Source organism: Misgurnus anguillicaudatus, chromosome 18 (assembly GCF_027580225.2).
Source record: "Misgurnus anguillicaudatus chromosome 18, ASM2758022v2, whole genome shotgun sequence".
NCBI classification, from domain to species: Eukaryota; Metazoa; Chordata; class Actinopteri; order Cypriniformes; family Cobitidae; genus Misgurnus; species Misgurnus anguillicaudatus.
The window spans coordinates 9480701-9499174 of record NC_073354.2 but is presented as its reverse complement, the minus strand read 5'-3'; the positions used below and the strand labels follow the sequence as shown (position 1 = coordinate 9499174).

At 39.7% G+C, this 18474-nt stretch overlaps 1 protein-coding gene across 1 annotated transcript; it reads left to right on the top strand.

Annotated features, from left to right (window-relative positions):
• The first annotated feature begins 4880 nt into the window (after positions 1–4880).
• LOC129429661 (G-protein coupled receptor family C group 6 member A-like) lies at positions 4881–18407 on the top strand. The gene is made up of 6 exons (XM_055186508.2): positions 4881–5115; positions 5227–5515; positions 12598–13353; positions 13525–13722; positions 13798–13924; positions 17089–18407. Exons 1-6 carry the CDS (start codon positions 4907–4909, stop codon positions 18234–18236), a joined length of 2727 nt encoding a protein of 908 aa, XP_055042483.2. The 5' UTR covers positions 4881–4906; the 3' UTR covers positions 18237–18407.
• The last annotated feature ends 67 nt before the right edge of the window (positions 18408–18474 follow it).

Genomic DNA, 18474 nt, shown 5'->3' with positions numbered 1-18474 from the left:
TCCGTTGAACTTGTCCGGAAAAGCTAGCCATGGGTTAGCAGCCAACACAGCAGCGGGGGTAGCCGGTGGTGGGGGTGCGGCTGGTGCAGCGTTAGCCGCAGAGGCTAATCCTCTCAAACCCTGGAGAGCGGTGACAAGTTCCTCCGTGAGAGTAGTGAGACGAGCCAGTTGTTGTTGGTGTCCAGCAAGCTGCTGAGCTTGAGCAGAAAGCTCCATGGAGAGTTGGGCGACGGCCGCTGGATCGCTCGGTGGCGAAGTCTTCTGTAATGAAGCACGATGAGGCTGAGGATCCATATGCAGGCTTTTATTTACTCTCAGAGTCAGACAGAACAGGATCAACACCAGCAAACACAACAACGTGGAATAGGCAAATCTCGTGGTCAAATAAACAGGCAAAATAATCAGGGCAGGCAGCAAACAATCGTAGAGTCCAGATAAACAGATCAAAAGTAACTAACCAGGAATAAACAGACAAGGTAAACGCTCAGAAATGATGCCGGGGCAAATCAAGACTTCGCGCTGGAGTAGTGCATGAGTGTTGCTTAAATAGGCAGTCTGAGATGAACAACAGGTGGCAGAGCAATCAGTCCCGGTATGAGGTTCAGGTGCAGGTGCAATCAGTCTAGGTATTGGGCTCATGGGAAATGCAGTCCGAATGAAACTAAAAGTCAGGGGATGGCTCCCTCTGGTGGCGATCGGGAGGCAGAGCAAGTGCCTCATTCACAACAGTAATCATAGAGGAACCATTTTAAGTGCTATGTAGTACCTGTGTAGCACCTGTTTAGAACCATAATGTGCTATATAGAACCATATCTGAAGCTATAGTGGTGCTATATCACCCCTAGATGGTCCTTCATATGTGTTTTATAAGTAGCCTAGCACTTAAAACAGTTCCCCTATAATTACGAGCTTTTAGTGCTATTTAGCACCCTTTTTTTAAGAGTGAAGATAAGTATATGTCTCATTAAGATAATATACATGTATAGGTTTTGTTGCTACTGTAAACACTGGCCATTTATCAGTCTTTGAATGGTACCACCTAGGGCTGCACAATTAATCGTATATTTATCATGTTAACGAAAAGTGTGCCCCACGTTTAATAAAAATTGCTGTGGTGTTATTTTGTGAAGACCAAGCACAAAACAGACGGTCTAAAATCAATGTGTTGAGTCAATGGCAGAGTCAGAGTGTACGGAATGGATGACGTACAACATCTGACGCAAAGTCTTAAATGACAGCATCTAAATTGCAAGCGTGGTCTGTGTTATGGTAGAAGTACATTGGCATCACACAATTTACAGTCATTCACATTGAACAAACATAATGGCAGGGCAAGAAGAAGAAAGTGCAGAAGTACATACGTAAAGGGGTCATACTCCATTGTTTGGGATATTTCGTTTTCGGGGAAAGCGAGTCTTGTGCAAACTCTGTTCCTTTTCCGTCCAAACGTCTCAAGGTAACACAAAAAACCTCATTAACCACCTTACAAGCCACAAAAAAGTGCAATATCAAGAAATTCAAAAGCTGAAGACACAAGCCGCAACCACCAAAAATCCCAGACCATCCATGACACAGACAACATTAACAGGTACACTGATAAACACAATACCATATTCGTCTTGCTCGCAAAGACACAAGAAAATAAAGGAGGCGATTGCATATTATAGCCAAGGATATGTGTTCAATAAGCACCATGAGCAGCATGTGGTTTTAAAAGAATTATTGCCACATAAAGACATATAATAGGCAAGCGAAAAATTTTTAATTTAAAAAATGTTTTGTTTTTATTCCAGTTTTATTCTACCGGTAATTTGATTTTGTTATTAGCATTTGACATGTAAGAGACACAGTTTTATTTTTACAAAAGTTATAAAAAACATGGTCAGAAACCAAGGAAGAACTCTAACCAGTATGCATTTCATAAACAACTTATATATGGTAGGAAGGAGTTATATATCTCTCCATGTTGATGGAACATCAGGGATATTGTCTTTTTTTTAATACAATGAATTAGTGCTCCCTTCCAAACAGACATTAAAATAGTTGTTAAGGTCTGACATGCAGAACCGTTACTAGACTTCTGGGGGCCCTAAGCAACATTGTGAGGGGGCCCTGTCAGCGCGTCTATTGTTGTGTTGTTCGATCCAATCAGTGTAGCTGTTTCTTTTTAAGTCCTTTATTCAGCAGTACTCTCAACTACTTGCACACTCATGCAACGTTCACTGTCTCTGCTTAAATTTAGCTTTAAACAAAATGTTACCTAAAACACGTTGAATTATCTTATAGCTGTATATTTTTTGCCACATGTACATTACTAGCCTGACTACGTCAGACTTTGTACTTCCGCTAAATTTCATTACGCTTCTGTACTCAGTCTGAGATAACTCCCATTCAAACCGTTTTCCTCCAGTCTCAAAACGGCCGTCCAATCAATGAACAGAGGGCTGTCTGAGAGCCGGACGTAGACGCTAAGCACCGAATGTACGGTTGTAGTTTGTAATGGACATGGAGGCACAGACAACTATTTGCTTTGTTGTGGAGAACCGGCACTTCCCAACTTAAGCCCGAACAAGAAGAGTGTTTGTTAAACATTTTGAATGGAGATTATGTTGTTGCCCTACTCCTGAGAGGTTTTGGGAAAAGTTTAATTTATCAACTATTACCGATCGTCAGCGAGAAACTGTGCGCAGCACAGCTTGACGTGCACAACGATCGAGAAATCATGGAAGGGAATTTCATTGTTCACAGTTAATGGTGGAGGACGCGTGGGCAAACATTCTTTGGTGACGTTCCTGATTAACCAGAAAATAAGGTAGGAAGATTTAATTTACATATGGTTATGGCTGTCTGGTGGAAGAGTTTGAGGGGACTGAAGGCGTTCCTCCACTTAGACTGAGTGGAAAGACACCGTAAGGATAGTGTTCAACTAGCTCTGGCCCGATTTACTTTACATAATCTGCAGAAGTCGTTCATAGCCATGTTAACTCTGGTATTTCGCTCGATGGGTTTGTTTTCACATCACTGTGTGTTTTACAGCAGAAATTCGATGCGGCTGAGCCGGCACATAACGCACATCATATCCAAACGTTATGTGATTGGCTTACGTTTAGACCAATGAGTTTAAACTTTAGACAAGCCCCTCCCACGAAAAGGAAAACGATTGTCAATTATGCCCAGCCAGACTCTGTATATGAAGCGAAGCAAAATAGCAGAGGATGGTATTACCAGGCTAGTACATTACTGTGACACTCATCAGAATACTTTCTAAATTACTATAATATTGACACGTGTTTTCTAAAAAGCCCTTAATCTGTTACATTAGTACTACATTAGAAAACAAGGCCTACTGCCAATTCTTTACGAGATGTAGAACATCAGGGAAACTATAAAAAAATGTAACATGTATGAAAGATTTTGATTATTGATGCGAACAAGCATTTCTAACAAAATACACTGGACTAAAACTGAATCTTGGGATTTGGACTCAGTGTAATAAATCCATTGCATGATTAGTCAAGACTAAATAGGAATTTTAAACATTAATGTGTTTTTAGTCTTTCCTGCTCCAGATGGATAACTTTTAATCATATCCATATATCAAGATGCATGTCGATAGGCACATCAACCGCATGCGAACTGAAATTAAAGTATCATGAAATCAGATTGCTTGCTATCTGGGTGGTAGTAAAAGATTCTTATTACGCAATACGCATATAGTTTAGAAATTTGTTATCATATTAAGTTTATACAGCTGTAATATCAGTAGGGCACGGAGGGGAGTCTGGATATTCACTGTTGTTTAGGATAACTTGAATCGCTTTAGATCTTCTGTTCTGCCACAAGTATGGAAGTTTATTCCTGCTCACCTTTCTGTTCCGCTGGCTATGAGTCACTCCTGTCTGCAAGGTAGGCAAAATGATTTCCTGCAGATAACACAGCTGATTGCGATCCAGTCAGCTATTGATGCAGATGTCAAATCCTCAGGTTGTAGCACAGAGAAATTCTTAAGAACTTTCGCCACATATTTCAATAGTTGTAGTCCAAAAGGCTTACCATCCGCTTTAAAAACTCTGTTCTTAAAGATTATCCCATTTAGCCACCATTCTGGGTAACCAATGGAAGGCCCTCCGTAATGCATTTTATACAGTACAAACTGTATATTCTATTCCCCTAACCTACCCCATTCCCTAACCCCAACCACAGAAACACTTCTCCTACTTCTCATTTTCAAGAAACATCATTTTGTTTGATTTATAAGCTTGTTTCCTCAAAATGTCCCCAGAAGGTCACAAAAATACTGGTATTCCTATCTTTGTGGGGAAAATTGGTCACCACAACGTGATAATTACCAGGTACACACACACACACACACACACAGAGAGAGAGAGAGAGAGAGAGAGAGAGAGAGAGAGAGAGAGAGAGAGAGAGAGAGAGAGAGAATTCCATAGATACAATTAATTTTTACTGTACAAACTGTTTATCGTGTGTTACAATATCATGTGATATAATCCTTAAACTCTTATATTATTACGTTATAACCACAAACAAGTAAGTATAATGTACTGTGGCTATTGTTATATTTATGAGACAATACAACATAGGCTGATTACAAGGTTTTTATTAAGCATGGTGGTTTTATTAAGCAATAAAACCACCCTTGATTTACATAGAAAGTGTTACCCATATCACATTAGTTGTATCCACCAATTTAGACATTACCAATGCAATTGTTGTCAAATCTAAAAGCAAAAGCGAAACTGCATTCCTTTAAATGCTAAAGAAATGCAACCGCGCATGTCGTTTCAGAATGCTTCTGGTAAACCCTTATGAGAGAACTTGTTTCAGTCAAAACAAAAACCGGTTTTATAAGAAAAGAACTGCTCAAAGCAGTTTACACATTTTCACGATGAAGTCCCGTACCTCTTGTCTTTATGTCTTTGTACTGGGGCTAATCGTTAGCTTTGATTTGGATTTTTTAGTACATTGTGACATTCCTGATTCTCTGAGTGGAGCGTACCTGCATGGAGACATTAATTGTGCAATTTTGTCATCGATTCACTCAAAAGTCATTGATCTTCAGAAGCGAACACGTCCAGAGCCGTTCATCTGTAGTGAGTAAGTACAAGACGCAAACCCTTTAGCAAAATTCCCAAACACTCTGTTATGTATACATTTGAAAAATGTATATTTTTTATGCTAACAAAATGCACTTTCTTTAATTGCCAGTTTTAATCCGATCACGTTTGTACGATCGTTGGCTGCCATCCACACGATTGAAGAAATCAATAATTCTTCCTTTCTTCCGGGAATCAAGTTTGGATATGTAGTCTGTGACCCGTGTTCATCTCCCCCCAAAGCACTGCACTGTCTGGAACATCTATTGGCTATAAACGGATCTCTGCCGGTTCTCTCCGACTACTCAGATTTCAGGCCGTCAGTAAAAGCGCTTTTGGGAGAAAACTCTGAATTATCTATCGCTGTTGCCAAACTCCTCAGCCTCTACTTGTTTCCTCAGGTAATATACAGCTCTAACTTTCTTTAATTTCAGTAAAAGTTTTGTCATTATTTACCTTAATGTCATTTCAAATACAATCTTCATTAAAGAATCCTAATTTAGCACTTAGATACAATACCAGTTCATAGTGAACATGTCTGTCAAGCTTAGACATTATCTTAATTAACTAATCATCTTTTCTCTTTCACATAAGAATATTATCAGTGAATAACATTTTAATTTTTGGTCTGTTCTTCACATAAAGCTATGGTAAGCCTTATAGTATGGCACATGGGTGATAAAACTTTTTTAATTATAACTGTGATGCGATCTGGAAAAACACATCACATGGTGAATTTTTACAAAATTTAAATTTACAAAGGTTTTGATACCATATGAAAGCTGAAAGCCCTTTCCTAATGTGTTTTTGTTTCATTCATAGCTTGTTTAAAACAAAAGTTATGGTAAGTCAAGGTTGGTTGGTGGCTGTTATTTTTAGGAAAACCGGTTTAAAGAGAAAATTAAAACAAAACAATCAAGTATTACAAGTTAAAGTCATTTTACTGTGGTAAAACATATTATCTACACCTCACCAATTCACCTTTTGTATTTTAAGGTTAACTTTTAGTAAATAGGCAGAGTCTTTGAACTAGTACTGTATGTTTAGATGGCATGACTATTTTACTTTCTAGTTTACATTTAAAATAGCAATCACAGCACAAGTTGCACCAATATCAGCATCACAACAGCATGATTAGGGCAGTGGTTCTCAAACTTTTAAGGCATGTGGCCCTAAACCTGTCCTGATAACAAAACCTGTACGACTCAACTTGCATGTGCTCTTGTAATGTTTCTATGGCTACCAGTCAGCTTCTGCAGTGACGCAATGACTTGACCTTTGCCAATTGGCTCTTTCATTTAGAAGGCGGGACTTCTTCCGTCATACTGCGCGTTTTGCATTGTAGGCTACTTTGCACTTTCTCCAATTTTTATAATAATATTATAAATTGATTGTCTTGCTGTAATTGTATATTTAAAGTTTTCACGCAGACTCTGTTCATAGAGCACAGTAAAGCATTCACTATTATAATCGAAAAGGCCAAACAGTCTAAATTATTATGCAAGTTTACCAGAGAAACAAAAAATACAAAACTGCGTTATTCATCACAGTGACTGTAAGTGGACCTTTAAAGCTGTAATAATGAGTAGATTAAGCATTTCAATCGGCAAGAGAGAGGAATAACATGGATGGAACTTTATTGGCAATGAGGATTGTGCATCACAATCAGGTACAAGGAGGGAGAAGCCTATATGGGTAAGACAAAAAGTAAATTTTTGCTACTTGTTTATTGACTTATTAATAGCATTATCTGAAGAATATTTGCCGATCTGGTCCAGTCGGGTCTGTGTCTGCCTGTACGGGTTCGGGTCCAGCTTTTAAATAATAGACAGGTCCACGTCGGTTCCGGGTCCAACTTTCAAAATAATAGTTCAGGTCGGTTCAGTGTAGCACATTAACAGGATTCTTCAAAATTCTACAAATTTTTGGACCCGTGTAAACCTCTATCTCATAGTACTTAGGAACTTTAACATCTATCTGGAGTAGCCCTACGCAGCGGACCTCCTCATTCAACCTAACTTGCAGCTCCATCACTGCCACTCACAGCTGAGGAAACCAGCTTGATCTCATCTATACCCGCAACTGCATTATGGACAACATTGTGGCCATTCCTCTCTAACTATATGACCACTTCTTCATCACTTTCAGCATACACCTTCCTACATCACACACACCCACGCTGCCTCCAGTTCATTTCAGTTGTAATATCTTCCTTCTCACCTAGTAACCTCTCGGCTGAAGTGGCATCTTCATTTCCATCTCACTTGGTCTTAAGATGCTGATGCTGCCACTGACACCTTATGCTCTACTGCAGTGTTCTTCACTCCCAACCCTGGAGAGCCGATGCCTTGCAGAGTTTAGCTCCAACCTCAATCAAACATACCTACCTGTGATTTTCTAGTGATCATGAAGACAATAGCCGTTTCTCAATGTCAAGGAAGGATCCTCGGAAGCTAGAATTTCGAGGATGCTACGTCATCGACGTCCGTCGAAGGACTGTTCCAATGTCGAGGATCCTCGAAATTTCAGCCAAGGACTGAGTCCTTCGTTCAAGAAATATCCCATATACAGAAAAGGATGCATATTTGTATCCTTCGCGCTCTTCACGCGCTGAAATCACCCACAATCCTATGCGCGCAGCACTGAAAGCACACCTTTCAATCACGCAATGACGTAATGACGTGCACTTGTTAGCCTGTTCCATTTAACGTGTTCTCCGAATGCTTAAAATGAGCCTCGCCTAGCCTCTGAAGGAAGTGACTTGTAAGGACTAGTCCTGTCAAGGAAGTATCCTTGACATTGAGAAACGGCTATTGATTAGCTTTCAGGTGTGTTTGATTAAGGTTGGAGCTAAACTCTGCAGGGCACCGTCTCTCCAGGGTTGGGAGTGAAGAACACTGCTCTACTCTAATATCATGTTTAGATAGTCTTTGTCCCCTGTCATCCAGACCAGCCCGTGCTACTTCCTTTTGCCGCTGGCTGTCTGATATTCTCTGCCAGCAATGGACTAAGATTTTAAAGATGTTATTCACTGTCTAACAACTGGGCCTACCTCTGTCACTACCATTCACTTCTCTCCTCGCTCTCTGCTGCTGTCACTACAGCTAAAACATCCTTCTTTACCACCAAGGTAACTAACACAAACAACACAAGGCAGCTGTTCAAAACTTTTAACTCTCTCTTGTCCACCTCCACCCACCTCCTCGTTGAGAGATCCAGCCATACCTTACAGAGCATGCTGCGCAACTTCTGATCCAGGTCCTTGTAATCTCCAGATTGGGCTACTGCAATGCTCTTAATGCTGGCCTTCCTGTACAGTCTATCAAACCACTCAAATTGGTTTAGAACACAGCAGCTCTGCTCATCTTTCAGTAGCCCTAAAGGACCCATGTAATGCCACTTTTTATCTCTCTCCACTGGCTGCCAATTGAAGTCCGTGTCATGTATAGGCACTTCTATTCACTTACAAAACTTTTACTGGGACTGCACCGGCATACTCTCACACCTTCATTCATATACTTCATCCAGCACCTACGTTCAGCAAATAAGGCGGCCTTGTGTTACCTTCACAAAGGGGCACTAAATCACATTTTCCTTTACTTCTCCCTCCTGGTGGAATGATCCTTCTATAGGAGTCCAGTCAGCCACATCTCTTGCAACATTAAAAAACAATTAAAAACTCATCTCTTCCAAAAATGATTGGCATAGATATTGACCTCATTTCTGTTTCTTCTATTTTTTGTTTAAAGAAAACCACTAACCCTCTATTTATCTCTCAACAGGTATTGTTTTGGAATAATGAAAACTTGTATCTTGGTATAAGCACCTTTTGTACTCTTGCCTATAACATATCGCTTTATTGTTTCCTAATCATTTTAGTTGCACAAGTTTGTACCTAAAAAGTGCTTATGTACCTCAAAGGTACATATTGATCCAAAATCTGTACATACACAAATTGTACAAATTAGTGGTTAATAGTGATTGGAACACGTCGCAGAATTCCAATCCCTTTTCCACAACATTGCTATGTAATGACTTGCAATGCCTGCATACACATGGGTGGACTTAGTAATTTGGGGGCCCTAAGCGATTCCACATATCGGGTTCAAATTTTGAACTTGAAAAATAAAATAATGATAATGATTGTAGCCAAATGGTCTTGATACATACTATACGGTTATCAAATAGTTTCGCATCAAATTCACTTAATCCTGCCCTTAAGCAATTCAAAAATACTGGTTTATTGGCAGAATCCATTAAGTCTGATAAAAATGCTAAGTTAACAAGAAATCATGCCAAACACGTGTTTTGTATCTGAGCTCTATATTTTTTCTATTCTTTTTTTTACATTTGTAACATTTAGCAGGTACCGTAGGTAGGCAAACAGGCAGAGGCAGTGGATCCAATTGCAGTTTTATTAATTAAAGGGACATTCCACTTTTCTTGAAAACATGCTAACTTTCCAGCTCCCTTAGAGTTAAACACTTGATTCTTATTGTATTGAAAATCCATTCAGCTGATCCGGGTCTGGCGCTAGCCCTTTTAGCATAGTTTAGCACAAACCATTGAATCTGATGAGACCATTAGCTTCTCGCTAAAAAAATAACAAAAGTTTCGATATTTTTCCCATTTAAAACTTGACCCTTCTGTAGTTACATTGTGTACTTAGACCGACGGAAAATTTAAAGTTGTGATTTTCTAGGCAGATATGGCTAGGAACTATACTCTCATTCTGGTGTAATAATCAAAGACTTTGCTGATGAAACATGGCTGCAACAGGCGTAGTGATATTACGCACTGCCTGAAAAATAGTCCCCTGCTATTGAAAGTAACCAAGGGAAAATAATACAAAATTAATCGCAAAAAAAAGAAAGTAACCAAGGGGACTATTTTCGGGCAGTGCATAATATCACTACGCCTGCTGCAGCCATGTTACATCAACAGGGTAATCCGGGCGGTGTTGCTGGAGAAATATCCAAATTAAAACTTTATAAATGAAAATAAATAGCTTCCGGTAACGGCTTTATCTTAGTCGCGTCCGCATTTAAGATGAGCGCGTGCGCAGTTTATGGAGGATTCTGATTCTGTGCTGCTGCTCTGTGTCCCCACCCTCCGAATTTGTCATACGTCACTAAGAAATGTGCGTACACTACGCTGATACTCTCTCCTGAATACAGAGGAGTCTAAGATGGCGGACTTACCGGAGGCTGGTTATTTTGGTTTGTAAAGTTTGAAATGTGAATATTTCTATGGAGACACCGTGCGGATTACCCTCAGAAGGCCTCCGTTTATCATTGTGGAGTCGTTTGAATTTGTTTTATGAAAGATGGATGCAAATTTTTTGGACTCCAAGGACCCGGTAACTTTACATTTGATTAACTGACAGATCTAAAACAATTTCTAAAATAACTGAAAATGTGTTCGTCTGAAAAATGATGGACATATGCATCTTGGACAGCTTGGGGGTGAGTAAATCATGGCTTTAATATAATTTTTGCCGAACTATCCCTTTAAGAGAAAATTCTGCAATTATCCACCAGGTGGCGCTCTTCCGCAACTTATACAGCCCGGAAGCAACGCCTGACGTGAAAGAATAAGAACTCTGTGTATGTTTTGATTATCACTTTCAAAAAGTAAAATCAAAAGTCCTTCACAAAAATGGAATTATCTCAGCTTTTTGCTCAAAATGTAATGCCTACCCATATTTAAGAGGTGATAAAAAGAGGACTTTCTTTTTTTTGTGGCATTCTCACAGATTGCTTACTTAACGGTTTTGTCCTATTTTCTTACCATTGTCGCTTTGGTTTAGGGTTAGATTTACATAAAATGACATCCTTACCCAAACCCAACTCTAAACCCAATGCCAGGCGACAATTGTTTAAAGTTTAGAAAATATAAAAGAATAAATCAGAAAAAAAATGTGTAAACCAATACTTAAAGTGACATACTAACGCAAACACCAAATCTAACCATAAACCGAAGTGACAAGTCTGTGGTAGGGCCACGGAAAATTGCGGAGATCTGTGAGAATGCCATGGAAAAATGAGCAAAAAATTCTGTGACTATCCCGCGGAACTTTGTGAGATCATGTTGCGCACACCGTTTCCAGGAAACATGTCGTTCCACCTAGAAACCATAGCAAAACATTGCGCACCGGTTTGAACCTTTTCTTGCATCTGAAATATGTAAAGGTGTGAAAATATCCCCAAACAAAATCTCCAATAGGATTACTCGCCATAGCAACAAATGTCTGTATGTACCATGGTAATATCCCTTCAGTAATATACATCCGAATTGGTATCATTGCGGAAGTATCCTAACTTGATGGAATTAGATGGATACCCTTGGTGGTACTAGTAGATACTTGAAAATCAGTGTTGTATACAGGAGTTTCATTTAAACTCCCTTGGGGAATTCCAAACAGCATTTTTTGCTTCAGGAAGAGGCCGCTGCATAAACAGTTGCTCCAGATAAAGATAAGATTTAATTGTTTGTTCATGGTTGTTTTCATTGCTCTATTCACGAAGTGTATTTTACCAGCCACATACTAGGCAATAAGAACACAATTGAACTCAGCTAGCTTCTGTGGTACTCATTGAAGCAGCACTGACTGTGAAAGTTTGTGGGGGAAAAAGAAGCAACTTTTGGGAGTTTAGCAAAAAAGAAAAATTGTTTTTTAAGGACCGCTGGGGTAGCTGTGTACCATTGTTTGTCTCCTCACATTCTGCTTGCAAATTCTTCCTCTTGCACAATCTTTCTTTCTCTCTTACTCTAAATTCTGTTTGCTCTGCTCTTATCTGGGAGAGTCGTCGAACTGCTTGCACAAGTGCAGTTCAATAGGAAAGTTTCTTTATGCTTTTTATGATGGGGGGGGGGTGGCGCATTCCGGCATATGTAATAATAACATCAAAAGGTTTTCGACAGGGCATACAATATATGATAGAAAAGTAATACGTTTTCGAATTTGGTTACTTTCAGGAAAAGTGAAATGCATATTATTAAAATAAAACCTTTATTTTGTTTTTTACCTTGCATGCATGTAAACCTGTTGTTTGGGACTCCCAAAAGCAAATATGAATCTTTTAAATATCTTAATATATGCACTATAAAGGGTACATGACACACTCTAAAATTGCTGGGTTCTTTTTGACCCATAATGGGTAAATATTGGACAGAACACACCGCTGTGCTAAAATTGATCCAGTGCAGGGTTGAATTAAACCAACTGCTGGGTTACTATACCATTATGGGTCAAAAATAACCCAGCCATTTTTAAAGTGTACATGTGTGGCAAGATCTTTGTTAAGATTCTTTAGAAAAATCTTAATTTGTCTTCCACAGAATTACAACAGCATATGTGTTTTGATTTTTTGAAGTCTCTCTTTTATGCTGTTAAGTAATCATAGTAACCCAGATAACAGTGTAAATCTATCAGTATTGGAAATTATATAGGGATGCATTCAGGCTCTCTTTCTGTTAACAGATCAGCTGTACCTCTTCTTCACCAGTCCTCAGTGACAAAGTACGTTATCCATCTTTCATGCGTGTCATTCCCAATGATGTCCACCAGGCTGAAGCGCTGGTCAGCCTAATGACCCATTTCTCATGGGATTGGGTCGGTGTGGTTTATGGAGACGATGACTACGGTAGAGCAGCTCACCAGAGTTTACTGGAAGAAGCCAAAGGAAAAGTATGTTTCGCCTTCGAGAAAGAAGTAACGCACTACTTGGACCACGTAGATGTTGATAAGCAGGTCAAAGATGCTGTTGACACTATACGAGCTTCATCTGCCCAGGTTGTGCTTCTTATTCTAAAGCCACAGCTGGTGGAAAAGATCTTTAAATGGATGATTCAAACCAACACAAACAGAATCTGGATCGCGAGTGATGTCTGGTCCATGTTCGGTCCATTAACCAAGATGCCAGACATAAATAAAGTGGGTGAAATTTTCGGTTTTTCCTTTACTATGGGGAATATTCCAGGGTTTGAAGATTACTTGAAAAATCTCAGGCCAACACCAGGGGCAAGAAATGACTTCATTGAAGAGTACAAAGAGTTGCGACTGAACTGCTCCATCTCACCTCTGAACTGCAGCGTAGATGAATTGCTGGGTGTGGTGGACCTGAGAGAGGTTTACAGTCAGAGAGTGGCGATATACGCGATAGCTCATGGTCTCAAAAAACTTCTTAAATGTAACGAGAGCGCCTGCAGTGGCGAAATCAACTTTCCACCTTGGCAGGTAAGATTTCCCAGATGGGAAGAATGTGCAAGAACATGTAACATGTTAAAATGTAATGACGCATAGAATATACATAAGATTTTCAATATTTCAACATCAAGATGTCAGGTAAAATATGGATGCATATAAATAGTTTAGTAAAAAGTTTTAATTAATTTATTTTTTCCCCAGCTGGTGGAAAGTATTCGCAGTGTAAATTTCACACTTGATGGCACTATACAATACTTTGATGAGAACGGGGACTTTACGGATGGTTATGACTTAATACGGTGGAAGAAAACTGATGCTGGACGAATTATTGAAGTTGTTGGAAAATTTCTCTTAAATAAAGGACAAGTGGAGCTACTGAATGAATTCCAGGAGTTAACTGTGAGTTTTGTTCTCCACAATCAATGTTTTCATCTATATAGTATATCATTAAAGATCATATCTTGTTTCCTGCAGTCTTCAGTTCAGGTCCAGTTTAAATGCCTAGAGTCCTGCCGGCCAGGCAGCAGTAAGAGCGTGACAAACAATTCCTGCTGCATCAGCTGCATTGTTTGTACTGAAGGAACTTACACTAATAAATACGGTAAATTTATACACATTCCTTTGACTCATTTATCTCTCTGCTTCTGTTTCATCTGGCCAATGAATGCACACATAAAGAAAGAAAGATGTAAAATACTGATTGAAGAAGAAATTGTGTGAAGTCATGTTAGAGACAAGAAACTAACCTAACTGATAGACAGATGTAAAAGTGTTTGCTTGTGGTATAGGTCAAATAAAATATGTAAGAAATAATTGACGATGGGTCTTTGAATTATTTGAAAATAATGCACACCCAACGTGGTAATGTGGCACAATGTGAAGCTGAGTTACACCCATAGACTGTAAAAAAGATGGACGTAGTGTCCGTAACGTCACCCTTAGGTTTCTGAAGATCGTTTTTGAAGCTTAAAGTAGGCGGTGTCTGTCGTCGCCATCTTGGTCGCGCGTCACGAGCATCACTCGCTGATATCCGAACATGGGTAAAGAGACGGGACGTGGATGAAGCTATGGTGACTGGTTGCTGAAACCACGCCCGCCTAGGTCAACTCCAGTGACAGCAGTGGCTGTTCAACAGTCACTTAAGTGGCCACTTCCTTAATTATGCAGAACTTTAAGGCTTAATATAATTTAAACAGATGAGTTATAAAAAAAATCACCCTCCCATAGTTGTCATGAAGGGCAAAATTAGAAGGGCAAAATTAGCTATACAGACAAAAAACACTTTTTGTACCAGGCTGTAAACATATTTTCTGCTCTAAAGTTGGGCATTTTAACATGAAGGTCTATGGGAATTGACTCCCCTTTGGAGCCTCTAGCAGCCAGTCGATGAATTGTTGTCACGAGCAGGAGACAGAAAAACCCAATTGTGGAAAGTGTCGGGGTAAACAGAAAACACTTTAATAAATGCACGGAAAAATAAAGCCCACGTGGGGGCAAAATCACACTGAACAAGACACTTTACTAATGGACAAACTACACTAGACAAAAGACTTCACACTAACTGGAATTGACTAATTTATACACTAGATAGACAAGACTTGAGCTGACATGAACAGTACAAAATGAATCAGCACAGGACCATGGACACAAAGGGATTTAAATAGCAAAAACTAAACAAGATAACAAGGGAGGAACAGGTGATGGGAATAAACTAATGATTAAACAATTAACAGGGAGAACAAGGGGGCGGGGTCAGGAGACGAGACACCGAAGGCACATGACTCAAAACACAAGATCATGTGCCTTCACATAAAGCCCGGGATACACTGCACGATAATTGGCTGTCCCAGACGAAAGATTGCCATCGTGAAACTATCGTCGCGATTTCTGTTATCGTGGGTTTCCATCGGTGGTCCTATGTCGTACAGTGAGAGAGGTTCAAAGACGGCCGTTTTCCCGGTCTTGCGTCCAAAGATAGCCTACGATAGTTTTCTGGCAGTGTCAGAAATTCGGCATGATCACCGCACAGTGTGTTTGCTGCTACGACCTGCGCGCCGGTATTTGTTTACCACGAGCGCATCCTGGTGACGTTGCGCAACGTGTGACACAGCCGCCGAAGCTTCCGTGTCATCATCGTACAGTCTACATGCCTGTCGTACCCGATTTTAAATGATACATGTCGCACAGTGTGATAAGGTAATGATCTTATAAGAGAACAAAAATCGTGCAGTGTATTCCAGGCTTTAGACATGGGACTGTCAGAACCCAGCCATAATGACAAGACACAATATTAAACAGGATACAATGGCTGGACCCTGACAATTGTAGTTTAAATCACTTCCATATTAGCCTTATCAGAGAGATCAGAAGGTTGCTCCCCGGTTACACCTTGGGTGTGCATTATTTAAAATAATTCAAAGTACCAGAGTCAATTTTTCCTCTTATCCACTGTTACCACAGACATTGGTCTGGTGGTTATTATAAGACATTTGACAGGTCAGGTGTGCATTTTACAGTAAAATAATTAATACCAGTAGAACTTTTCTCAACCAATCAAAATAAAGCATTCAAATAATTAAAAAAGCTCACACATTGATACTGATATTGTCATTACATTAATACAGTGGTGTGAAAAAGTGTTGGCCCCCTTCCTGATTTTTTTTATTGTTTGTCACAATTGTTTTAGAACATGAAACTAATTTAAATATTAATCAAAGATAACACAAGTAAACACAACATGCAGTTAAAGGAACACGCCCAGATTTTGGGAATTTAGCTTATTCACCGTATCCCCCAGAGTTAGATAAGTCCATACATACCTTTCTCATCTCCGTCCATGCTGGGAACTAGGAACTATATTCTCAGAAGGTGGAGTACTGCTACTTGGGAGGAGGGATTTGCTCGCAACACCAGAGAAGCCCCTGATGAGGAGCAGAGAGTTCAGTCAGAGTTGTGAAAATCACTCCGCCCAAGTAGCAGTGTTTTGTCTTCTGAGAATATAGTTCCCAGTATGTATACTGTTAAAAGATCGCTGTGTCTCATATCACCTTGATATTCCCTGCTGAAAAAACAGCATACCAGCAAGACCAGCATATGTTGTGTTTTGGTGCTGGTTTGCTAGTGAACACCAGCTAAACCAGCACCAAACCAGCATCAGCACCAGCATTAGCACCAGCTTAACCAGCACCAAACCAGCATTGGCACTAGCTAAACCAGCATTAGCACTAGCATCCCATGCTGGTCATACCAGCAAGACACAGCATATGTTGTTTTTTGGTGCTGGTTTGCTAGTGACCACCAGCTAAACCAGCATAGACCAGCATAATTTCCATGCTGTTTTTTTCAGCAGGGTTTGTACACGGTGTGACTTTACAAATCACAACACATAAATAGGAAAATGTTTGCGTTATTTTGTCACTTATTGGGAGCACGCACGGAAATGAGAAAGGTATGTATGGACTTATCTAACTCTGGAGGATACAGTGAATAAGCTAAATTCCCAAAATCTGAGCGTGTTTCTTTAAATGAAGGTTTTTATTATGAAGGGAAAGCAAAATCCAAACCTACGTGGCCCTGGGTGAAAAAGTGATTGCTTTGTTTTCCCTTAATAATAAACTTGCATGTTTTGTTTACTTGTGTTATCTTTAATTAATATTTACATTTTTTAAAGATCTGAAATCAGAAAGGGAGCCAACACTTTTCACACCACTGTATATTGTTCAATCCAAATAGAAATCTGATGTTTGTATGTGACTTCTTTTACAGATGAAAGCAGTTGTCATAATTGTCCAGATGATCAGCACTCACTAGAGAATGCAACTGAATGCAAGCCATTCGATGAGAAATATCTCTTCTGGTCTGAAGCGTATCCCATCGTTCTGTTAGTGGCAACATCAATAGGCATCATTCTGGTGTTTACTTCATTTATCATTTATCTCACACACAGAGACACACCAGTTATCAGAATGGCCAACGTCAAACTGTCTTGTTTCATGTTGCTGGGCCTGATGGTTAGCTTCATTAGTGTAATCATGTTTATTGGCAAGCCAAACAAACCTCTGTGTCAGGCGCAGCAGGCCGTGTACGGCCTCGGTTTCACTTTGTGCGTTTCAAGCATTCTGGTTAAAGCCTATCGTACCTTCCTGGCATTCATGCCCTTGAAACCGAAGACAAAACATCATCTTAAAAAACTCTACAAGCCTTTCATAGATTTGTTTATGCTTACCACCGGTCAGGGTGTCATCCTGTTGTTCTGGCTGATTTTCGACTCTCCTGATGTAAAGTGGGAGTGGCCTGGAAGTGGAATGGTGAAGTATGTCATCTGTAATGAGGGTTCTATTGCAGGCTTTGCAATCATGCATGGTTATATTGCTCTGTTGGCCTTCATTTGCCTCCTATTTGCTTTCATGGTCAGAAGAGTTCCACAGGATTTTAATGACACTGGGGTCATCATCTTTAGCATGTTGATTCACCTGTTTGTCTGGCTTTGCTTTATTCCCATTTACATTAATAAGAACCAGACGGAACAGAAACACATTGTTCAGGCTTCGGCTGTTCTGGCCTCCAGCTACGGCATAATCCTCTGCCATTTTGTCCCGAAGTGCTTCATAGTCCTGTGGGATTTGTCCGGGAACTCAAATTCTTCCAGGATGGGGAGGTCGAGTAGGCAAAATGGACGTCACACAAAAACAGCAGATACTGTGTTACGTGAACAAGGCCCGATCGCTCCGACCTCAGGTATAATCACCCATGATGTGGGAGGGGATTTAGCAGAATCTGTGCAGACAGTTAGCACAGCTTCAAGTGATGCTTCCACCAGCACTGTACATTCTGTGGGATTATCAGAGGAGGATAGAAACGGCACTATAAACTCAATACAGAACAGACAAAGACAAATAGACACAAACACATAAATCTTCTGAAATGGATTGTTTTGCTTTTTGTACCAATTGATTGATTAACCTTTTATCTTTAAAAGGTTGTAAATGTTCTTTATTATATAAAGTTAATTTTGATTTATTGTAAACCATGTGTGTGTAATAATGTGCATGACCTTTGTAATATTAGGCCGAGGCTTTTTGTCAAAAGAGTAATATCTTAGTAACCATTAGGATTTTAGCTGAAAGTTTGATTACACCATGTGTGTTTCCT